At 39.2% G+C, this 25,574-nt stretch overlaps 1 protein-coding gene across 2 annotated transcripts; it reads left to right on the top strand.

The window, feature by feature from the left end:
• The first annotated feature begins 1,608 nt into the window (after positions 1–1,608).
• LOC126248131 (heme transporter hrg1-B-like) lies at positions 1,609–10,369 on the top strand. Of its 2 annotated transcripts, none has more exons than XM_049948819.1 (3): positions 1,609–1,913; positions 2,551–2,724; positions 9,827–10,366. In XM_049948819.1, exons 1-3 carry the CDS (start codon positions 1,778–1,780, stop codon positions 9,970–9,972), a joined length of 456 nt encoding a protein of 151 aa, XP_049804776.1. In that variant the 5' UTR covers positions 1,609–1,777; the 3' UTR covers positions 9,973–10,366. The 2 variants fall into 2 exon arrangements, with proteins under 2 accessions (XP_049804776.1, XP_049804777.1); XM_049948820.1 differs by having other exon boundaries at positions 1,612–1,709; positions 9,827–10,369.
• The last annotated feature ends 15,205 nt before the right edge of the window (positions 10,370–25,574 follow it).

Here is a 25,574-nt window from a genome sequence, read left to right as displayed (position 1 = left end):
CTATATATGACGGTAGTATCTGTTCGTGAAAGAACAGTTACCGTGTATGACCATGCAGCTTTGCTAGAAATGAAATGATAATTAAATGGACACCCTAGCTGCAAACAGGCGTTGATGTATTTAATTGGGGACATGTTGAAAATGTGTGCCCCGACCGGGACTCGAACACGGGATCTCCTGCTTACATGGCAGACGCTCTATCCATCTGAGCCACCGCGGGCACAGAGGACAGTGCGTCTGCAGGGACTTATCCCTTGCACGCTCCCCGTGAGATCCACATTCCAAACATGTCCACACCACTACATTCGTAGTGCGCCTAATAGATGTTTGCCCATCATACTCATTACTCGGGGCAGATTAATCTACCAAGTCCCGTACGAGTTCGGGCATAGCGTGTGCGTTCGCACAAGAAGGTCAATGGCCGGGAAGCCATTAGTATTAGACGGTAGTATCTGTTCCCGAAAGAACAGTTACCGTGTATGACCATGCAGCTTTGCTAGAAATGAAATGATAATTAAATGGACACCCTAGCTGCAAACAGGCGTTGATGTATTTAATTGGGGACATGTTGAAAATGTGTGCCCCGACCGGGACTCGAACACGGGATCTCCTGCTTACATGGCAGACGCTCTATCCATCTGAGCCACCGCGGGCACAGAGGATAGTGCGTCTGCAGGGACTTATCCCTTGCACGCTCCCCGTGAGATCCACAACGCCTGTTTGCAGCTAGGGTGTCCATTTAATTATCATTTCATTTCTAGCAAAGCTGCATGGTCATACACGGTAACTGTTCTTTCGTGAACAGATACTACCGTCATATATAGTTAAAATATGGCTTCCCGGCCATTGACCTTCTTGTGCGAACGCACACGCTATGTCCGAACTCGTACGGGACTTGGTAGATTAATCTGCCACGAGTAATGAGTATGATGGGCAAACATCTATTAGGCGCACTACGAATGTAGTGGTGTGGACATGTTTGGAATGTGGATCTCACAGGGAGCGTGCAAGGGATAAGTCCCTGCAGATGCACTATCCTCTGTGCCCGCGGTGGCTCAGATGGAACATGGAGAAACTAATAAATACCGGGTTGGCAAACTTATGTAGTCTGTACATTTTGAGCCACCGATTTTCATTGTATTACCTTCACAATTCCCACAAAATTTGTAAGACTTTCCTTTGATGAAAAAATAAGGATTGGTAATGTACTATCATAGAGAAATTTTTTTGGCTAATAAAATGTAATTAATGACCATTTATTTATGTCAAAAGCAAATTTCGTGAGGTTTTGAAACAGTTTACTTTAAGTGCGCGCTTCTGTTAAGTTCATGCAACCCGCCACTCGTAACATGAGCCTCAATACAATCCTTACGCGTAGGAGTCTGTTATCGATACTGAACAGTAGTTATTTTAATTCGTATTATATATAGTAACTGAGATGCCTTGCTGCGGATTCAAAAGAATGAACATATTCTGTGATTGAAGTAATACCACAAGGATCTATGTACAGAAACCTCTAATATCCGCCCAACAAGAACATTTTCATGCGATATACCGTACGGCTTTGGTGAAGTTTTATTATTATCTTTGGTAGAAGGACTTTGGAAAAGGACGCTTCCAGTAGATACTTGTGATTGTCATGTGTGTGGGGGAAATACCGTGTTGCGGTCGGTGTTTGCTACTGACAGTTGGAGGAAAGCGGTGAATGTGTCAGTGGTGTGAATTACTACTGGTGTTTGTAGACTGAAATGATATTTTAAGTTACTTGTGAAGCATAATGGCCTTATCTTTTAAAAATATCGCCTTGCTTTCGTTCTGTCTTCTGGCAACAGTAGCCTGTTTTGCGGCGTTTGTTGTGTTTCTAATGAATCCGTATCGGAATTATGAAGCATCTGTTTGGGGACTATTTTCAGGTAAATGGAATTGTCACTGTTTACAAAACATATGTATAATTTTTTAGGAGCCTTTAGGAAGAAACATTGTTACTAAATGACAAGACCCATCACGTGGAGTCCGGGTAGCGTTATCATTCATTCAGTGGCATGCAGTGAATGATGTTTTGCGCGCTTTTTGGCGGTAAAGCAAAACATTTGTTTGCTCTTAAAAGTGTAAGTAAAATATGTAATTTTTGTGATTGATAAACCTATGGCATACCGGAACCTAAGGAGGCGCAGTGCCACTTTGTGGCAGGTTTAATAAACATAGAAGTTTTGCCATTGGTACCTGAAAATAATTTCTTCGTGCAAGCTGTGTTCGTGGAAAATTGAACCTTATTATTTCGTGTGTGTAGTTACGAGAGAGACATGAAATGATGCCCAAAATCACTCAAGTATCCGTTGAGCCTCGGACCTCCGTAATAGAAAGATAAAAGCGCAGTAATCCCCAGAAGATTACGTTTGGCAAGTAGCCAGAGATTACTTCGCATGTAGATATATGCATAGCATTTGCTGAACTTCGTTCACCCGAAGATCTAATGCAGAAGCTTGTCAAGATTTTCTTACCCCCCCCCCCCTCTAATTTATCAAGTATTTACAGGTTGTACTTTTATAGGTGTTTGTGCAGCCCTTGTTCTTCATTTGGATTACCTGCACGCAAGAGGAAGACTTTCGTTATGGCATTCAATTGAGACATTAAACAGGATATGTGATTTTGGTTTTGTGGCCACAGTTTTGGGCACAGCAGGCTTTGTGTGGTACATTTTTCTCACGCTGTACTACAAAACAAGTAAGTATAAATTGTTTACGAGTTTGAAATTAAAACAGTAAGAATAAGTAATACTAATTTTTTCGTTCGTTTTTATTAAATATCTCTGTGAGAGTATCTTACTGCTTTAACACGTAAATCTTTGTGTTACACTGATATAATCATTCGGTTTGGCTGCCACATATGTAGTTAAAGGAGGGGAAAAATTCCTTGTAAATATTAGCATTTACATGTGTTGATTGCACATGTGTGGTGAGCTGCTATGGAAATTTTCTGTAGTAAATAGAGCTACAGTACGAGGAGGGAGTGTGTAGAGTATTTTGTGTCGTCACTATCAGTTGCATTTTGAAAACTGTTTTTGGCAGTGGGACATACTTAATGAGGACAATGGTGTGTAAAAGTCACAATAATGGATTTTTTCACCTTAAGAACTTAATCTAAATTTTGGAGCTGCCATTATATATAATTGTGAGAAATTTTTTGTACTTTTATTTACAAATGATTGAGGTTATGGCAGAAAATCTTTCTAGATGAAACAGAATTTACTACCAGTACAGTTATCGTAATAGTCACCTATGTTCATATCCGAGCTCTTTCATATATGACAGAAAAATTTGTTAAATAATACCTCTTGTTTTGTCAATAAGAACTGGAATCTTCTGTGCTCATGATGTACCTAAAGAGCATATTTATTTATTTATTTTCATTATTGACTCTGAGATGTGGTGAGCTTAACTATTCATAAGATTGCCAATTGAGAATTGTGGATGAAGGACCTGTATTAGTCTGGAAAATGACAAGGGTGCAGTTGATTGCTACATCACTACTTGAAATTTTTGTGGACCATGGCAAAAATACATTTACATAAAAGTCCTTATAAACAGAACCCACTCGTCTGTGTGACATTAAAGTACATCTGAGATGCAGAATTACACACTTAGGCCTTGTGGCATTTCTTGTATAGATTTGGCCCTTTAAACGTAACAGTCGCCACACTGGTGCATTTTGAAATAATTAAGACAACTGCTTTTGCTGTGATATTTCTTAAGGTAGTATTGCCCACACCTATATCATGTTTAGGCCTACAGATTGAAGACCTGAAGTCTATGAACAAGTTGTTGATCATGTTGCCACTTTATTCGTAAATGTCTGTCTTATCTGCAAATATACAATTTACAATGACCAGTTTTGGCTTCCCATGATCATCAGATCATTAGAAGTATTGTGATACGGGATCAAATGTAACATATTTAGTACATGAAGCTACATGTGCAAATGCACATGGTCATTTACTTGCATGTACAAATTATATGATGTTGGTATTCCCATTGGAATACTCCTAATGATCCAATGATGGCAGTAGGCTGAAACAAGTCATTGTTAATTGTGTAGTAATGTGCAATCAGGATGTACATTTATGCATAAAGTGCATCCTGGTTTGTTTTTTTTCCCCACCTAGGACTGCTAATACTTTCCGTCTTTCTAGTCATGCACATTTAATGTGCTTAGAAGTGGTTAGGTTTTTTTATATCTTTCATCTAATTATACATAGAATGTTATCATGTACTTGGTACATCATGAGTATGCATCTGAGTTGTACTATCAGTATCATGATCCTCCAATGCAGTGGGCAAATAATGTGATGTCATGATAGTGTTTATTGTTTGTAATATAACTGTTAGATTATTGTAGCATTTTCAGTACTTACCTAATTATTCAAAATTAGAATTGGCCAGTTAGTGAATAACATGAGACGTTTGTTTGATAGTATAAAAGGAATATGTTAGTGGTGTCTTCGTGCCCGTGGTAGTGTGTGAAAATCTGGGTTCAGTTTCAGAACTAAATTTTATGAACTATTCCTTCACCACAAATGTTGAATATGTTTATCACCTTTTCAAATTCTCACCAGATGTGAGTGGAGGTATAATGGTTTGGCCCTGATGAGTAGCTGCATGAAACATGTTGTGATTCTAATAGGAATACTATAGCAACCTAAACTTGAATCTGGTATTTAAGGCAAAATTAAATCCAGTTGTTGTCTCAGCATGCAGTCACCGTTTTTGTGCTGTAATGCAGTGGATTTTTCCAAGAATTTGCCTGTTCACTTAAGTTAGTAGTTTTTGTCACTAACAGCCTTACTGCTAGCAGGGTATTGAATTAAAACCAAGAGCTGAGGGGAAAATAGCCTTTTGATGAATTTCAGATGTTTGCAATTCGACCTTTTTAACTTAATTTCTGTTTCTGCTATCTCATTTTAGGCTTGTTTAGCACAATGTATTTTGGGGTTCCTTTCTCATTTTCATCTTAAATCAAATGTTGGTTTTGATTTTATAGCCTCTATGACCCATTTTCTTCAATTATCTTAATGTATATTTTATCTAATTTGTATATACAATTGGGAGAAATGGTCTACACCTGAATAGGAGAGGGGAAAAAGAGGTTGGCTGAGCTTCTTGAAGGGGGTGGGGGGAGGGATCTCGCAATGAGAGATTGGTGTGGTTATTGGGGTCAGAGAGGTACCTTTTTAGGTTACAAACATTATTCAGGCACCCATTGTTTTTTGAAAGAAGTCAAACCGTACTAACTGAAGAGCCCCACAAAAAAGCTTAAGAATGAACAGAAAAATTAAGGTTACCTTATTTCATCAAAATATTAGACGATTGAGTTTTATGCAGACACTACATCGTGGCAGTTTTGGGTGATGAGTGTTTTGAACTAGGGGTGCGTAAGAAGATACCGTTGGTGATTGGGCCTGATCCACTATGCCAACTGTAGCAAACAGTTGTGCTCTAGCCACTACCAAATGCATTGTGTACTCCAATTTGCTTTGTGTTGTGGATTGCTTGTTTTTTCCTTAATTTTAAATGAGTGAAGAGACTATAATCCTGTTGCATAGAGGGATTCAAATGCAACTCTCTCTATAACAGAAGTAGTCAGAGCAATCCCTTTGACCATTATGTCAGTCCTGTTTCCGTGGAAGCACGGAACGCGGATGTAGGATGGCAGCCGTCTCAGAGGGTTGAGGGACTTATTCTCCCACTCCTTCCTCACCACTCGGGCAGCCAATGTTCTCATTTGTTTGCTGTCATGGCTGACTGCCATGATATACTGTCCACATAGTAGTAAGGTAGAGAAGCTTCTTGTCTGTTTGGAAAATTTAGAGCTCTGAAAATATACATATCATGTGGCTATCTGAGCATCACATAACCACAGGGTCAGGTAGGTTGCGTATAAAACATTAGACTGTCATCGTACTCGTGCAGTTCTAATATGGGAAAAGTAGGAGTTGTTACATATATTGAGACTGAGCACAAGTTCAAAAACATTGAGACTAGTAGAATTTGTAGTGGTCAGCACATACGTGTGGGCTTGTGAATTAATACACTTTTAATTGTAACTGTATTTAGATACTGACTACAAAATTTAGAATTGTTTGAGGAATGTGGGTTCTTTACTATCCTATCTCTGATAGCAGCAAGCATTTAATAGTATGTGGTTACTTCAGTGCAGATTTTCTAAAGGATTCTGATCGGAAAAAATTATATGGAAACTGTATTTGGATTCTAAAATTTGATCTTGGTAATTACCGACATGGGTGGATAAAGACACTAGGGCCATAATTGATAATGTTTTCTTTGGTGAATCTCAAAGCTAGAAAATATTTATTTACCCAGTAACAAATGCTCTTTGTGATCGTGATGCACAGTTAGAATAAACTAACATAGTGCCTTACAGTATGGATACTCCTCAGTGGAAATCAGTTAGAATAATTAATGACTCCACTAAAAAGTTTTTAAGAACATTTTCCACGGGATGAAATTCGTATTGAACAAAATAAAATTTGTATGTGTTGGCAAGAACAAAACTTCTCAAAATTGCCCTAAGAAAAGCTATTGACAAATCAGAGACTGTGCGCATTATGTCAGAAATCAGTAACTCTGACGACAGACTTATGTCTGTGTGGAATGTAGTGAAATAAGACAGGATGATGCCACAGAACAGGAGAACATCACTACTGAACTAAATGGAAGGGCTATAAATGATCAGTAACAGGTAGCAGATATGTTTAATAATCATTTCTTATATATAGTTGAAAGCATAGGTATAAACAGTAAAGGAGAAAAATCACAACAGTTTGAGGAAAAGTAACTCTCATAAAATTCAGTCATATGAATGTATTACCAACTTCTCCTTCTTAAATCAAGAAAGTTAGATATCTCTCAAAAATAAAAGATCTGGTTTTGGTGGTGGTTACAATAGAGTACTAAAGATTAGCTCCCATATAATAAGCCCCGTCTTATCCAAAATATGTAATGTGTCAATAACTCAATGTTTCCAGAGAGACTGAAATACGCCATTGTCAGACCCCTATTTAAGATAGGTGACAGGAGAGATCTCAATAACTATTGACCTGTTTTGCTGCTGAAATCAGTTTCCAAAATTTTGGATAAGGTGATGCATTCTAGAATAATTTCTCACCTTGGAAACAATAATATCCTGAGGAAATCTCAGTTTGGATTTCAAGAAAAGATGCAGTACTGAAATGCCATTTACATGGTCACTCACCAAATTTTACAGGCATTAAATAGCAAAATAGTGCCAGTTGGTATTTTCTGTGACCTATCTAAGACACTTGACTGTGTGAATCACAGTATTCTCCTAGATAAATTGATGTTTTATGGGATTGATGTTATAGCCAATCAATGGGTAATGTCGTATCTAACCAAAAGAATGCAGAAAGTTGTATTTAGTGATTCAGCCAGTGTAGTATGGAGAAATTTTTGTGATTGGGAAGAATTCACATATGGAGTTTCCCAGTTCCCAATCTTGGGTCTGCTATCATTTCTCATACATGTAAATGATCTTCCATGTAATATACAACAAGCAGAAATAGTTCTTTTTGGAGATGGTACTAGTATTGTAATCAGTCCAAGCATACATACAGCAACAGAAGAAATGATAAACAGGGTCCTTAAAAGTATCATTGACTGGTTTGTTGTGAATCGTCTGACTCTAAAATGTAAAACTCACTCTAAAATGTAAAAAGACACAACAGATTCAGTTCTGTGCATCTAGGTGTACTACACCAATTATATGTGTGTATATTTGAGTGGTGTTATATAAATAAGTGTAACACATGGTAAGGAAATAATAAATAGGGTGGAAACTTCAAAATTCTTAGGTGTCCATATTGATGAGAATTTAAACTGGAAAAGGCACATTTTGGAACTCTTAAAACAACTTAGTTCAACCACTTTTATACCTAGGATTATTGAAAATCTTGCGGGTAATCAGTAAGTTACATGTTTTGCATATTTTCATTGCGTAATGTCATAATGAACAATTTTATGGGGTAACTCATCTGTAGAAAGGAATTTGTCATTGTGTAAAAATGTGCTGTAAAAATATGTAGTGTTCACCCACAGTCATCGTGTAGACATTTAAAGGGTTGTGTATTGTGACTACTGCTTCACAGTGTATTTGCCCTTCATGAATTTTGTTGTTAATATTCCACTATAATTCAAAAGGAACAATGATTTACATATTTCCAATACCAGAAGGAAAACTGACATTCATTACTCCACATTAAGGTTGCCTTTAGCACATAAGGGGTGCACAGTGCCACAACAAAGAAATTTTATAACTTACCCTATGATGCAAAATGTCAGACAGACAGCAGAGTGAAACATGAAAACAAACTTTCAGTTTCTCCATGACAACTTCTTCTGTTCCATAGAAGATTTAATATTATTGTAATGATTGTGTAAAAAAGTGGTGGGTAGGAACTACTAACTCACATATGTACATTTAATAAAAGGTTTGTTTTTTTAAGCTTTTGACATATAGCCATATTTACAAATTAATTTGTGGTGTTTGTGGAAATGGCTCATTCTACATCATCACAATTTATCGTGAAACTGATCCATGGAACATGAAACTAACGCTGCTTTCATTTCTGAAGGTATTTATAAGTGATTATACCCATCAGCCAAAATTCTTAGGAGACATTCCTGACAAGTGTTAAGACAAATCAGAACTCAGCAGTGTAAACTTCTGACTTAAATAGTATGTGTTAGACTATATTTCTTCAAACAATGGAAAATCCAGGATGGAATGTAACAATATTACGAAGAGGAAAGTTGCCACTCACCATATTGTGTTGGTGCTGAGTCGTAGATAGGCACATTCTTTTTGTTGGGCCTATCTGCGACTCAGCATCTGTGCTATATGGTGAGTGGCAACTTTCCTTTGCATAATATTGAGACTATATTTCTTATATAATGACTTACATGCTGATGTTATTTTTGTTTTACAATGTTGTTTCTAATATAATTTGCATTTATAATATTTTAGTTATTGTAATATCATCTTACGTTCAGTTGTGTTGAGAGATGTTACCTACCATTTGAAAACAATCGTGGTACATCTGAATCAGTGCAGACAGCTGTGGGGATTGAACCTATTAAAAGGATGTCTGCATTCATCCATACCATAAAGATGGGGCATGTGAAGTCATATATGTGCAGATAGAACAATCACTGATAGTATGTGGTTTTTTGTAATGTCAGTAGTGTGATCAGAGGTCTAAGCTAGGCTGGAAGGTGTGTCTTGGGTTGTGAGTTAACACAATTTTAAATTGCCTACATCAGATTTTGATGGGTGGGTAATGGTTGCCATTTGATGAGATTATGGCTCAAAGTGAATGGGAAGGATCAGTAGTTTCCCACACATGACCAGTATCAAACTGCAGTGGAAAATTTCTTTTGATGAATGTATAACATTAACTTAGAATATTTGGTATATAGTGCCCAAAGGATGTTTTATGGTTCATGCAAAAAATTGTTTCTATCTTTAATTTATAATATTTGCCATGTCAGTTAACTGTATTTACTACAGGGCATCAGGAATCATAATTTAGTTAACTGCGTGTTCCATGGATCATAATTGCAGCATCTCACTATGACATGGAACATGCCAGTTTCACAGTTGTAATAGACATTTCTTAGTATTTAATGTAGCATCTTGGCGACTATTGACATGATTGTCCTAAGCTATATTTTATTTCTATTTTTCTACACTAAAAGTTGTCTTACTGTGTGTTTATTTCTGTATATTCTTTCAGCTGTGTTTCCTGTTGGAAAGAGTACAATAATACCAGCTGTTTGGACTATGATGACTGTTAAGTGGGGAGCTGCTATAATGGTCATTTGCACAAAATACAGGAAATACCTGAGATCATTGGAGTTGCTGCGTGATGATCCACAGTAGCATGATAAAATTTATTTAGCCAATGCATTTCATTGCATGTGTATTGGACATGGGAGCAGTGTGATATATATATCTATAGAACAGTGAAACGTTTTATCCCTAAACCACAACTTGAGGGTACTTCATATGTACAGGGAAGAGTAATATTGACATTAATGGTGGAAAAGATACTGTGGAAAGCTCTGTAGTATTGAACTGTGAATGTGTTTGAAAATATATTTTTAAGAGAGGGAGGTAAGAAAATATCCCCTGTGAGTTCCAACTCTAATCTTTGCAGTTTAAAGGAACATTCAGTTGTGATTTTTTTTTTATAGATGTTTTTACATGTTGTGAAAGTGTGTGTTTTCAAGATTATTCACTGACGCTTTTATGTGTGCTTTTGATATCCTTACAGAATTTTTTTAAATAAATATTTTAGTAGAGTTGGGCTACTATTATTTTCAGTTGCTTCTCTCTGTTACCCCACCAATTTTGTCATTGTTGCATTGGAGTTAACTGTGATTTAAGGCTGAAATGTGTGAAGGCACAGACTGGACCTTAAGGAAATCAAATTTCTGCATTGCAAAGTTTGTATTAATACTTATACAGTAGTTTTAGTGTAACATTCAGACTGTTACAGTCACAGTTAATAGCATGAGCTGAATCCTGTGCTGCCTAAGAGCTGTATGAAGGGCTGCTGCAAGTCTGCTTTGATTGTGGGTAATGCAAATCGTGAAACCTGAGTATCCCCTTTGCCATAATTGGTTTGGGAAAGGACAAAGGTAATATCCAAGAAGATAAAGTATTAGGTAATTTTTAACTATACTGAAAACTTTAGTGTTATGTGGTTAACAAGGAACTTTCTTATCGTATGGTGGAAACGTACCTAACAGTTTCACAGTTTTAATTGAAATTGTTGTTCTTCTCCTCACATTCTTTTTTGAAAAAGATGCAAAAATTTCTTCAGCAAGGGTACATCAGATTCCATCATTATTATTTGTTAAAACTGAAATAAATGCTTCCTGAATGTCCTAGTTGACAATGTGACAAGTTATGAATATTAATGCAGAAAAGGACTTGCAGAAAGTGAAGGATGTAGCAGTTGATTTTATGTATATGTTTGTTTTGATTGCTTTCAAAAGTAAAACTTCACCTGTTGAATTGTGATTGAAGTTATCAGTAAACACATTTCAAAACTGATATTTCAAAGAATTAGAGAAGTAATTTGGAGTACGTATGATTTTTCAAAGTATGAAAAGTATCAAAGTATCAACTCTTTTAGTTAAAAGGATCCTATATGACTGCGACACTGTACACATAAGAATATGGATAACACATCTACAAATCACTGAAGAACCAGAGAAATTGTTGTTTAATTGAAGTGGTTTTCTAAGGGAACCATTACATTTATTTTAGGAAGATAACAGTTTAGTAATCAGAATGAATTTCCACCATTGAAAATGGATACTGATTTGAAACTCTGGCAGATAAAAACTGTGTACTGGACCAGAACAGTTTTTAATCTGCCATGAGAATTCATAGCAGTTTAGTTAATTGCACAGAATTTTTACCTTGTTTGAAGAAGGAATAAGAGCACAGAAAGACCAGAAAACTTCTGCTACAAGTAAAAGGATCAAACAAAATAACCATAGGTTAGGCTATTGTGTTACATAGAATCTTGGTTCTTTAGAGAATATCAACAAAACTAAATTTTTAGATGACAAGCAAATTTTTGATGGACATATTTAGAGGCTGCAGAATACCCAAAAGACAATTTATACATTAGATTATGTATACAGCTGGAATTGACAAGGCTGTTGAAACTGAGTTTCATACGATGACCACAGCTTTCAAATTAAAAAGTGTAAGTAGTAATTTTCTTACTGCAATTTCACAAACATAGGGCTAGAGACATTTTACTGGGTATTAAAATTGCAACACCTTGAAGGCAGTGTGTAATAAATCATAAACTTACATGAAGTATATCACATACTTGGGTATACAAATGATTAGGATTCAAGCACCACTGAAGAAATAGTTTAGAGTAATGCTGTCTTAATTCTGTATATAATAGGAAATATTATGCCGTGTGTTTATCATTCAAAAATTACATTTAAATTTTGGGTTGTTCATGTGATCATGTTAAGCCTCATGTAAGGAGGAGAAACATGTGACAGCACATGTCAGAATTTAACAATAGGTTCATAGCCTGTTGAGACTGGTTTTTCATTCACCAATATTGTTGCTCGTGTGATTTGGGATCCCACAAGTGTCGTGCAAATATGGAAGTGGCAGGTTCATGGGGGCCATGTTCAGTGTCCTGCAGGTCTTTGTGGCCCCACTGGACTAGTGCCTGAGGGAATAAACACGTTTGCTTGTCCATGCTGGGTTATACAACAACATCACGTGCCTTGGCTCAGGAAACAGGCTTGTTTGCAGATAGATAAATAGCCAAACAGACAGCACAGCGGACCATCAGTATGTTGACCATTGTTGTGGCTTTCCTCGGAACAGTGGCAGAGAGATATGCTGACAGTGGTGTACCTACTGGCAACACTGGACAAATGGGTGGCACCACCTAGTCAGAGTTCTACCTACAGCATCATGTTGAACGTATTCATTTGTGGAGACAGCAAAGGTAAAGAATATTGTGAGAGGGCATTGATAGTCATGTGTCCAGCATTTGGCACAATGTTAGGGCGTGCAACTGGGTACACAAAACTATCGCCTCAAATGCTCGTGGCAAGTAATCTGGACAACCAACATTATGTTTATGATGTGATAAGGCTAGTGGCCATGTATGGAAGTGAAACGTGGACAATAAATAGTTTACACAAGAAGAGAATAGAAGCTTTCAAAATGTGGTGCTACAGAAGAATGCTGAAGATTAGATGGGTAGATCACATAACTAATGAGGAAGTATTGAATAGGATTGGGGAGAAGAGAAGTTTGTGGCACAACTTGACTAGAAGAAGGGATTGGTTGGTAGGACATGTCCTGAGGCATCAAGGGATCACAAATTTAGCATTGGAGGGCAGTGTGGAGGGTAAGAATAATAGAGGGAGACCAAGAGATGAATACACTAAGCATATTCAGAAGGATGTAGGTAGCAGTAGGTACTGGGAGATGAAGAAGCTTGCACAGGATAGAGTAGCATGGAGAGCTGCATCAAACCAGTCTCAGGACTGAAGACCACAACAACAACAAGGCTAGTGGGTGTGCCCTATCATCAAGGTCTTCTTGACGTTATCTTTTAATGTGAGCTGACATTTTCCACATGCTTTTCTCACCTACATCAACATAGAGGCTGTTGGACTGTTGCCCTCGGCAGCATCTTATGTGGATCTCTCACCTGTTGAGAATGTGGAGTCACAGATTGCAGAGAGACTGGCACATTTTCACTCACCAACCGCTACAATTCGGGAACTCTGATGTACAGTTGAAGCAGTGTGGAATGACGTACCTGCAGCTGTCATCAAAGCTCAGTTTGACTCGATGCTTAGACACTGTTGTTGATAGAGGTGGCAGTTCTGTTTAATAAATTTTGCATTTTGTGTACCTCCAAATCTCCCACTAATTTAATAACATATTGTTCCTGATATACAGTATATGGAAAGTACGAAAGATTCCATTATTTGCTATACTTGCTGCTGTTGCAGTAGTAATAGAGAGCAGTTTAGTTGTGAAAAGATCAACAAATCCAGTGTCAGTAATCTGTATGCCAAAAAGGGTCTTTGCACAAGTGCAGTACCTGCTAAAATGTTGTACTGGTAAAATCTGCAGATGTAAACTTCAGTTTACATAATGTTAGCCTCTTTGGGTGGTTGTTGCATCTATGACATTTTTTTGTGATGGATATGATACCAAATAGTAGCAAATGGTGATTGGCCCAGTAAATTTGAACAGTGTTGGTATTCTCTCTCTCTCTCTCTCTCTCTCTCTCTCTCTCTCTCTCTCTCTCTGTGGTGTGTGTAAGGAGTGGATGGGCAGCTTGGCCAGTGTTAGCAATTGCAGTCCCACTATAATAAAGTTGGTGTTAAAACTGCTGCCTTCTGTTCATCTTCTAGCTCCATATGGTCTATTAAGGGTCACCATACATCTTAATGGTAGAACTTCAATTAATGTGGGAAACCCAGGCAGATCCAGGGCTTGATTCTTGATTTGGGGGGGGGGGGTTTACTGATCATGTTCCCCCCACCCCCCTCCTCACAAATATAACTTGCTGTCACCCTCACTTTTAACGTGCCACTGATGTGTGCTGTACAATTTTAATAACTATAAATATAAAACTTTTTAATATACTGTAATAATAAAAAAAATAATTACCCTAAAATATACAAAATATCAAATGTGAGCTGTAATCTGTTGCCATTTCAAGACTTAAGTTTCCATGCTACTTTGTTCTCCAGAAGTTAGCCCTGAAGTTTGGTAACTAATATGCAAGGTGTGTTCCAAAATTAATGGGTATTTTGTCATTTCATATGTTGTATTAGATTGATGTGTCAGTTTTTTTTCTCTCTTCTCCTCGTTGCTACATTGGATGTCTGAAGAAAATACTTGTACAGTGTTAGCCTTATGATATTTAGTCTGTTGTGAGCTGTCAGAAAGGTCATATATTTATTTTTATTTATAAATATGGATCAAGGAATTTGTATTAAATTTTGATGTAAGAATGGAATGAAGTGCAAGAGAGTTTCAGAAACATAAAATATTGCTTTTGGTGAGTGTGCTACTAGTGAAACAAGGGTTTACAAGTAGTGTAAGTGTTTAGAGGAAGATTGTGAAGACAATGAGGATGATGAGAGGCCTGAATGTCAAAGTACATCATTATATAATGAAATCATGGATAAAGTGAAAGAAATGATTTGGAATGATTTGCCAAATCACAATCAGAGATGTTGCTGGTGATGTCGGCATTTGAATTTGATTTACAAACTATAGATAGGTGAGGAAAAATTCTAAAAAAAATCTTTTTTGTTCACAAAAAGGGACTCGTACATTTTGTGCTTCATGAATTATATTCTGTCGAGTTATTTATGTAAATGAGGTAGATAAAAAATGACAACACGTGCAAAACAGTCTCGCTTATTTGGCGTGTGTTAAAATTGTCAATATTAGAAAGGCTCATTTCGTTTTATTTAGCAGGCAGTGACAAATTCGAGAAACCACACCACTGTTGGGTACTAATCGTATTAACTGCTTTCTCAGCATTAGACAATGGCATTTTGATTTTTCTTGTAACAAACCGTTTGACGAGCTTCGATGAGCTAATAGATTCTTTCGCAGAAAGGAAAGCACGCCGTGTAAAGTTGTAGCAAGACTAGAGAGAGAAAAATGCTGGATCCTAAGGATTGAAGAAATGTCTTACTTGTCTGTTGTCTTCACTGGTTTTATGTTTCCTGTAATTAATTTTATTCACACAAACGAGAAAGTTATTAGCAAATAGGCAATAAAGAGTGCAGATTTTCTGAAGAGTTCTTATTCTCCCGGACACAAATAATCCCACCCAGTATAAACTGTGAGTGTTTTTAAGGGGGATAAATGTCAAACTGGCATTTTAATTTGCACTGCCCTGGATATAGGTTTGATGCATTCCTTTAAAATATACATCTACATCATTACTCTGCAATTCACATTTAAGTGCTTGGCAGAGGGTTCATTGAACCACAATCATACTATCTCTACCATTCCACTCCCGAACAGCGCGCGGAAAAAACGAACACCTAAACCTTTCCTTTCGAGCTCTGATTTCTCTTATTTTATTTTGATGATCATTCCTACCTATGTAGGTTGGGCTCAACAAAATATTTCCGCATTCGGAAGAGAAAGTTGGTGACTGAAATTTCGTAAAAAGATCTCGCCGCGACGAAAAACGTCTTTGCTTTAATGACTTCCATCCCAACTCGCGTATCATATCTGCCACACTCTCTCTCCTATTACGTGATAATACAAAACGAGCTGCCCATTTTTGCACCCTTTCGATATCCTCCGTCAATCCCACCTGCTAAGGATCCCACACCGCACAGCAATATTCTAACAGAGGACGAACGAGTGTAGTGTAAGCTGTCTCTTTAGTGGATTTGTTGCATCTTCTAAGTGTCCTGCCAATGAAACGCAACCATTGGCTCGCCTTCCCCACAATATTATCTATGTGGTCTTTCCAACTGAAGTTGTTCGTAATTTTAACACCCAGGTACTTAGTTGAATTGACAGCCTTGAGAATTGTACTATTTATCGAGTAATCGAATTCCAACGGATTTCTTTTGGAACTCATGTGGATCACTTCACACTTTTCGTTATTTAGCGTCAACTGCCACCTGCCACACCATACAGCAATCTTTTCTAAATCACTTTGCAACTGATACTGGTCTTCGGATGACCTTACTAGACGGTAAATTAAAGCATCATCTGCGAAGAACCTAAGAGAACTGCTCAGATTGTCACCCAGGTCATTTATATAGATCAGGAACACCAGAGGTCCCAGGACGCTTCCCTGGGGAACACCTGATATCACTTCAGTTTTACTCGATGATTTGCCGTCTATTACTACGAACTGCGACCTTCCTGACAGGAAATCACGAATCCAGTCACACAACTGAGACGATACCCCGTAGGCCCGCAGCTTGATTAGAAGTCGCTTGTGAGGAACGGTGTCAAAAGCTTTCCGGAAATCTAGAAATACGGAATCAACTTGGGATCCCCTGTCGATAGCGGCCATTACTTCGTGCGAATAAAGAGCTAGCTGCGTTGCACAAGAACGATGTTTTCTGAAACCATGCTGATTACGTATCAATAGATCGTTCCCTTCGAGGTGATTCATAATGTTTGAATACAGTATATGCTCCAAAACCCTACTGCAAACCGACGTTTGAATTCCACAGAGCGAAATACAGTGACATGTGATAGAAGAATGCTGTGTGAAGAGACGTGGCACTACACTTTGGCATACTTAAGACCAAATAACGTGTCTTACATTTCCTCGAACATATATGTTTTATATATCAAACTCTTCAGAAGATGTGCGCTACAAAATGACCGTATTTTTGAAAGAATAGATTTTTTAAAATTTTTTGTGTCTTGTCTCAAACGCTCGAATGGGAGGGGGGTGGGGGGTGGGGGGCACTATCAAGCTTCTACGTCTACATCCATACTCCGCAAGCCACCTGACGGTGTGTGGCGGAGGGTACCTTGAGTGAGTACCTCTGTCGGTTCACCCTTCTATTCTAGTCTCGTATAGTTCGTGGAAAAAAAATTGTCGGTATGCCTCTGTGATTTTATCCTCATAATCTCTTCGCGAGATATACATAGGAGGGAGCAATATACTGCTTGACTCATCGGTGAAGGTATGTTCTCGAAACTTCAACAGAAGCCCGTACCGAGCTACTGAGCATCTCTCTTGCTGAGCCTTTCACTGGAGTTTATCATCTCCGTAACGCTTTCGCGATTGGTAAATGATCCTGTAACGAACCGCGCTGCTCTCCGTTGGATCTTCTCTATCTCTTCTATCAACCCTATCTGGCACGGATCCCACACCGGTGAGCAGTATTCAAGCAGTGGGCGAACAAGTGTACTGTAATCTACTTGCTTTGTTTTCGGACTGCATTTCCTGAGGATTCTTCCAATGAATCTCAGTCTGGCATCTGCTTTACCGACGATTAAGTTTATATGGTCATTCCATTTTAAATCACTCCTAATACCTACTCCCAGATAATTTATGGAATTAACTGCTTCCAGTTGCGGACCTGCTATATTGTAGCTAAATGATAAAGGATCTTTCTTTTTATGTATTCGCAGCACATTACACTTGTCTCCATTGAGATTCAATTGCCATTCCCTGCACCATGCGTCAATTCGTTGCAGATCCTCCTGCACTTAAGTACAATTTTCCATTGTTACAATCTCTATATACTACAGCATCATCCGCAAAAAGCCTCAGTGAACTTCCGATGTCATCCACAAGGTCATTTATGTATATTATGAATAGCAACGGTCCTACGACACTCCCCTGCGGCACACCTGAAATCACTCTTACTTCGGAAGACTTCTCTCCATTGATAATCACATGCTGCGTTCTGTTATCTAGGAACTCTTCAATCCAATCACACAATTGGTCTGATAGTCCGTATGCTCTTACTTTGTTCATTAAACGACTGTGGGGAACTGTATCGAACGCCTTGCGGAAGTCAAGAAACACTGCATCTACCTGGGAACCCGTGTCTATGGCCCTGTGAGTCTCGTGGACGAATAGCGCGAGCTGGGTTTCACACGATCGTCTTTTTCGAAACCCATGCTGATTTCTAGTCTCCAGAAAAGTCATTATACTCGAACATAATACGTGTTTCAAAATTCTACAACTGATAGACGTCAGAGATATAGGTCTATAGCTCTGTACATCTGTTCGACGTCCCTTCTTGAAAACGGGGATGACCTGTGCCCTTTTCCAATTCTTTGGAACTCTACGCTCTTCTAGAAACCTACGGTACACCGTTGCAAGAAGGGAGGCAAGTTACTTCGAGTACTCGGTGTAAAATCGAACTGGTATCCCATCAGGTCCAGCGGCCTTTCCTCTTTTGAGCGATTTTAATTGTTTTTCTAATCCTCTTGTCACCTGTTTCGATACCTACCATTTTGTCATCTGTGCGACAATCTAGAGAAGGAACTACAGTGCAGTCTTGCTCTGTGAAACAGCTTTGGAAAAAGACATTTAGTATTTCGGCCTTTAGTCTGTCATCCTGTTTCAGTACCATTTTGGTCACAGAGTGTGTGGACATTTTGTTTTGATCCACCTACCGCTTTGACTTAAGACCAAAGTTTCTTAGGATTTTCTGCCAAGTCAGTACATAGAACTTTACTTTAGAATTCAGTGAACGCCTCTCGCATAGGCCTCCTCACACTATATTTCGCTTCGTGTAATTTTTGTTTGTCTGCAAGGCTTTTGCTATGTTTATGTCCCGGTTCGGAAATATCGTAGATCCGGGGCTGATTACACGACCTCCTTCAAACTCAGTGAGGTGCTGATAGCTGTGTCTTTGTCGCCTTAAAGGCATTCTTGACGAACATCAACTCACCACATTCAGTCTCAAAGGTAACTAACGCTCACGATTACAACGTGCATTTAAAGCATACCCGATTTGCATCCCCATAATGGCGCTACGAGCCCCCACGCTTACGCGACTGGCGCGAAATTTGAACATCTTTCAGATGTAGAAACACGCCTACCAACTTTCACGTATGCCGCACAGCTCCTTATTGGTGTTGCGATTTTTTTTTTTTTCCTTAAGTGTATACATAGGACTAGACGGCCTCAACTATCCCTCGTGTGCAGATGCATACATGCAGTAACTCGAACTCATACGGCAATCAGCGAATGCCGCGAGTATAGAGGTTTAATGGGCAGGTCCACTACCCAGTAGTGTGAGGATAAGTTGGAAATTTCCGTCTGTCAGAGAGCGTCTCTGGGTTGCCGAAGCGGTTAGGGCAATCGCTCATGACAAGCGGCAAATCCATGTTCGAGTCTCTCAGTGTTCTCTAGCAGTCGTTGCCTGTCTTTCCTTCGGTTCATATTGAAATCGTCGTTCAGTTAAACAGTATAGTGAAAAATAACGAAATACCTTACTTTTCTCTTGCGACAACACTCGCCGACCTACTCAATTTGTTTTGCAGAGCATTATACCGCCAACAGTTGGAATCCGAATAGCAGCCATGCTGGCAGTGATACACTTGGACGATTGAAGTGAGTCGGCACGAGCCAGAGAAGTGAAAACAAGCCAATAAAATAATTTTCCAACTGATCTGCACATGCGTTCGGGTCAGAGTTGGAAGGTGTATCAACTGGCTCGTGCTGTGTTTTGGTTATGCTGGATGTTTTATTTATGAAACTCCTGACAGCAAACTTTGTTCAAAAATTCTTGAATTACGAACTAAAACAGGCGCGAATGTTAGTAACTCAGGAGTCGCTAGATGATAACAAAGATGAACAGGCGACAAAAATGGGTGTACGGATATGACATCTCAGTGATCCCAGTGAAAGAAGTGGTCTGGATCGCCAAGAACGAGGTCAAATGTGAACGAGGTCAAATGTGAACGAGGTCAAATGTGAAGGCTATGCACACTCTGTTCTTCAATGTTAACAATGTAATGTGTTCTTGTTACAAGCTCGAGCGATCAGTAAGGAGTACTACTTGAAAGTTCAAAGCCTTAACACCCAAATTTGTGACTAATGTACCGTGGTTTTGGCATCACGATAATGCAAGTGATCACACTTCATTGCTTGTACGTGAATTTTTGGCCAAGAAAGATACCGTAATGAGGTGCCAGCAACCATCTTCCCAGGCATGGTCCCATTTGACTATTTTCTGATTGCAGAGAAAACATTAATTGGTCGTCGTTTTATAAGCATAGATGAAATTAAAAAAGCACATCTCGGAGAGAGCTAAAAGCTGTCACACAGATTGAGTTCCAGAAGTGTTACAATGATCAGAAATGATACTGGCATAAACAAATAATATCTAATGGGGAATATTTTGAAGGGGTTAATACTGATGTAGAGGAAGAAATGAAATTATTACCAAAACACAAATTTTTCATATTATTTAAGACACCTCGTACGTAAAAATGTAAATGCTTCTTCTAAAAACTTCTTTGGGGTTCATGACACCCCCCTCTCCCACGGGATCCGCAAAGATAATTCGTTGTTTTACTAGCTCATCAATAATAAAGCGGTGAATCAACTAGCAAATACTGATTATAAGGTTACAGTTTAACTATCCTTGCACCTCTGGGGTCAATCGAGCCAAATTTAAACTGTTTGTGTGTTCCGTGAATGTAACATTTATGAAAACAGAATGATGACTATTACCTTGAACTGCTGTTATAAGAAACACCCGCAACAATGAAAATATTCCCCACTTATTTTTGTAACCCATTGTTAGGGATGCTTGACTCAGCTATTGTTATACCCTTCCTACACTGAAGAGCCAAAGAAACTGGAACACCTGCTTAATGTCGTGTAGGACCCCAGCGGGCACACAGAAGTGCCGCAACACGACATGGCATGGACTCGACTAATGTCTGAAGTAGTGCTGGAGGGAAATGATAACATGAATCCTGCAGGGCTGTCCATAAATCCGTAAGAGTGCGAGGTGGTGGAGATCTCTTCTAAACAACGCGCTGCAAGGCATCCCAGAGATGCTCAATAATGTTCATATCTGGGGAGTTTGGTGGCCAGCGGAAGTGTTCAAACTCAGACGAGTGTTCCTGGAGACACTCTGTAGCAATTCTGGACGTGTGGGGTGTCGCATTGTCCTGCTGGAATTGCCTAAGTGCACAGTGGACATGAATCTAGATGTATCAGGGGTCCCATATCATTCCAACTGCACACGCCCCACACCATTACAGAGCCTCCACCAGCTTGAACAGTCCTCTGCTGACATGCAGGGTCCATGGATTCATGAGGAGGTCTCCGTACCCGTACACGTCCATCCGCTCGATAGAATATGAAACGAGACACGTCCAGCCAGGCAACATGTTTCCCGTCATCAAAAGTCTGATGTCGGTGTTGACGGGCCCAGGTGCGGCATAAAGCTTTGTGTCGTGCAGTCATCAAGGGTACACGAGTGGGCCTTTGGCTTAGAAAGCCCATATCGATGATGTTTCGTTGAATGGTTCGCACGGTGACACACTGAAATCTGCAGCAATTTACGGAAGGGTTGCACTTCTGTCACGTTAAACGATTCTCTTCAGTCGTCGTTGGTCCTGTTCTTGCAGGATCATTTTCTGGCCGCAGCGATGTCGGCGATTTGATATTTTACCAGATTCCTGATATTTACGGTACACTCCTGAAATGGTTGTACGGGAAAATCCCCACTTCATCACTAGATCGGAGAAGCTGTGTCCCACACTCGTGCGCCGACTATAACACCACGCTGAAACTCACTTAAACCTTGATAACCTGTCATTGTATCAGCAGTAACCGATCTAACAACTGCGCCAGACACTTATTGTCTTGTACCGGCGTTGCCGATCGCTGCGCCGTATTCTGCTGTTTAAATATCTCTGGATTTGAATACGCATGTCTATAGCAGTTTCTTTGGCGCTTCAGCGTAGTACCACTGGAGTAAATATGACCCCATGGAAATTTGTCTCCCATGTTTCCAAAGTAATTTCCAAACCAATAACTTTCTCCCTCTAAGTCAATTGTAGCCAATGATTCTTTGTTGAGTTTCATATTCACAACACATCAAAATTTGTTCATTGTTTTTGCACTGAGTACCTTTGCGAACAGTATGCCCCCAATCTACATTTATTTTTGTTTTTTGAATGTAACATATATGAGAATCGAATGATGATTGATATGTTGAACGGGTGTAATGTATGTTTTTATACTGCCAGTGTATCGCATCTAAATGACTTGAATTGTTTACGACTCAAGTGGTACCAAGTGAACCAAAAAATCCTGGTAATAGGAGGGTTAATGGATTGTCAGTGATGAAATCATCATTGATGTGCAATTCTCAGATAGGATAGTGACAGGAAGGAAATTGGTAGCCTCATTTTCGAAGAAACTATCCTGGCATTCGTCTAGATCAGTTTAGGACTACTTAAATCAGAATAAGCGAATGAGAGTTTGAACCTCAATCCTCCCAATGTGAGTCCAGTGGTTTAACTGCTGTGCTGTGTCTTGTAGTTTCATACTCTATTAATAATTTCTGTCCACAGGGAAATGCATACCTCACACACTAAACTATATACACAATACCTACTACATTTTCCACATTTACAAAAAGAATGAGCACATTCTAAAACACTTTTTCTTTTACTCAGGACGCCCTTGTTCAGCATGATAAAAAACTTTCTCCGAAGAGAGTTGGTTTAAACACAAACAAAAATTATGCAGACCACTTCTAGAATATGAAACAACAAAACGGTATCTGAGGTAGAAGGCCCGTTTATGTCACAATACATTGAAAGGTCACACTCCGATATTCCTGCACTAAGTGTGCCACAGCGTCCACAAGGGACGCTTCAAAGTTAGTCCTGAGAGGACGAGAAAAAGTTTTAGTCCAGCGCAGCTGATAACAAGAACAAAACAAATGTTACAAAGCCCAATTGCTGGTCATGGTGTCGGTGGCGACGTCTCTTCTGTGTAGAGGCCACGCTGGCCGCTGCTGTATAGGAAGGTTAAAGTAGACGGCGACGTCGTCGCTGCAGTGGCTCCAGAGTCAAATTGTGATTGTTGGAATGCTTTTGCAATCAGTAACTGACGCGAAAGCTCACTCGGAATGAAGAGGCCCATCATGGCCCAGGCGCCAGATACTACTGGTACTATTTTTGGTCAAGTGGCCCACAGAAGAGAAAAGGTATGTGTGCCCATTGACCTCTGGTGACGCTGGGGTTGCCTCCTGGTGGCAGGGCGGATACTAGCCTCACGTATCAGTTGTCTGCGGAAAGGTTCGTCACCTGCATAGCCCGCGTGTGTAGTTGGTCGCTTGCTGAGTAAGTGCAAGGCCTCGACACAGCAGGGTTGACATTCACTGTTTCTATCTTTCGCTTATTCGATCCAACAAGTGTGACTGCCAAAAACTGCTGTATTTCTTTTCTTACTGCCTGGTGTATGAGAGTGATGAGGTAATTGTGATCTTCCACAACTGCTGTAGGGACGATTTTTGGGAGCCAATCATACTTCTTTAGTTTGACACTTTTCCGTCGCATTCCCTTGACGTGCTGGCACCACCTGGTGAATCCCTTGGTTGTCGTGACAACCTTTACCAGAAGATCGTGGTACATATCTTCTGCGATTCCTTTAATCAAGTGTGAGGTTCTGTAAGCGTCAGTCATATTTGGATTCACAATGTGGCGTAGGGGCAAAAAATTCTGTGCATAAAACTGTCTTTTTCCCTTGGCGTTGGGCCTTGTTCTTCAATTTTTCTTCCCTTAAGTGAACTTGCCGCTGATTGCGGTTCCGTGTTGAATTTGTCCCAGCTAACGAACTTCTCTTTGTTGTTGTTGTTGTTGTTGTTGTTGTTGTTGTTGTTGTACCATTTCTGGGGTGTGCTATCCAAGTAAAAGTACACATTTGCCAAACACATAATGTCATCCCACCTGATGTGTCTGGCAATTTGGTCGAATCCTCTCAGTCATTTCGTTGGGAGCCGAACAGCTTCTCCAGAAAACGTTGATGGATGTGTGATGTTAGTTAGTTGTGTGTTCCAAGCCCAAGATCATTTCAACGATTGTTTTGTCGAAATGATGTGGAACAAGTCAGTTCCCAGGTACACGTGATATATGAGCAGTGTTAACATTAATGAAGACATTTTTTAGTCCTGCTCATGTCACTACACTTACAAACTAGTTTATTTTTTAATTTTTTTTACAGGCTACTTTTCCTCTAGTGTAGTAGGTGTGGACATCTCTATTCTTCTGAAATTGTGATGGATAATTGACTAATTTCAGTAGCAAATGTATGAATTATTGTGCAGGTAAAACGCCCAACTGCTTGAAAAGGTATCTCGTAAATGACAACAGGTGAGTACCATATATTATTCTTACTGTTCGCTTTTGTGCAATCAGTACTTTCTTTCTCAGTGCTGAATTACCCCAGAAAATTATACCATACCACATTACTGAGTGGAAATCTGCAAAATGTGTCTGGAGCTAGACTCTTCATTTACCAAGACCAGCAATTATACGAAGAGCAAAAGTAGCTGAACTTGATTGTTTGGGAAGCTCATTCATATGCTTCCTCCGGTTCAAGCTTTCATCCATATATTTAGATGGGTAAGATGCATTTTTAATTACTCAGATGGGGTAGGACGTAATCAATTACGAAACTTTAACTTATCTTTTTGTCATACAGTCTGCTCTTTCATCACATTGTGACAAATCGTTCGGTATTCCATTCGGACTCCATAGGCCTCTGGCGTTTCAGTAATATATTACTCATCATACGCGCTCCCTTCTCCCCGTTTCTTAACGAACACCTTGGACGACAGCCATTCTATTGTAGTATTTGTACTTTTACGAAATGTCACTTTCGGGGTCATAAATATTTTTTTTTCCCACGCAGCAGTATTTATCATTACTAAAGAATAGTTGTTATTGTTATAAACATCAGTTTATTATCCAAAACGTGATACAAAGTTAGGTGATAATAAATAATTTTTGTTGCTGTGATCGTTCGATGATCTGCTGTGTTGAAATCAGTGCCGCAGTCTTTTCCAGGGAGCTGTCAGGCTCTGCGGTACAGCCGTACGAGCCGACACAGCTGTATCTCGTGAGCTGTATCAGTTAAGTCACACAGCGGGTACAGATAATGTTAAAGAAGGAAGTCTACAGCAAATCATATATCTTTAATGGCAGAAATGTATCTGCAAACGTGCCATTGCTTGTAACATGTGAAGTATCGGTCTCTTCACGATCTTTGTGTTGCCTAGGAAATAAACAGTCAAATGTTTGTGATAAGGAAGAATATGGATTTTATTGCTGTTCGTTTCACTCGCAGCAATTTAAGCTGTCCTCTTAGGTTCCTGCCTAACCCCACATTCGGAAATTGCCACATATTCGGAAATAAACAGGCAAATATTTATTTCATCCTTCGTTTTCTGCCGGTCTCTGTAGCCGAGCGG

The sequence above is a fragment of the Schistocerca nitens genome, chromosome 3, assembly GCF_023898315.1.
Source record: "Schistocerca nitens isolate TAMUIC-IGC-003100 chromosome 3, iqSchNite1.1, whole genome shotgun sequence".
Lineage (NCBI taxonomy): Eukaryota > Metazoa > Arthropoda > Insecta > Orthoptera > Acrididae > Schistocerca > Schistocerca nitens.
The sequence above is the reverse complement of the archived record's forward strand: the minus strand, read 5'-3'. Positions and strand labels throughout refer to the sequence as shown.

Bases quoted from the DNA above. Each gene is read 5' to 3' on its own strand.
- LOC126248131 (XM_049948819.1), top strand. From the start codon at position 1,778: ATGGCCTTATCTTTTAAAAATATCGCCTTGCTTTCGTTCTGTCTTCTG. The intron at 1,914-2,550 runs GTAAATGGAATT...GTACTTTTATAG, and splicing joins TGTTTGGGGACTATTTTCAG to GTGTTTGTGCAGCCCTTGTT. The intron at 2,725-9,826 runs GTAAGTATAAAT...ATATTCTTTCAG, and splicing joins CACGCTGTACTACAAAACAA to CTGTGTTTCCTGTTGGAAAG.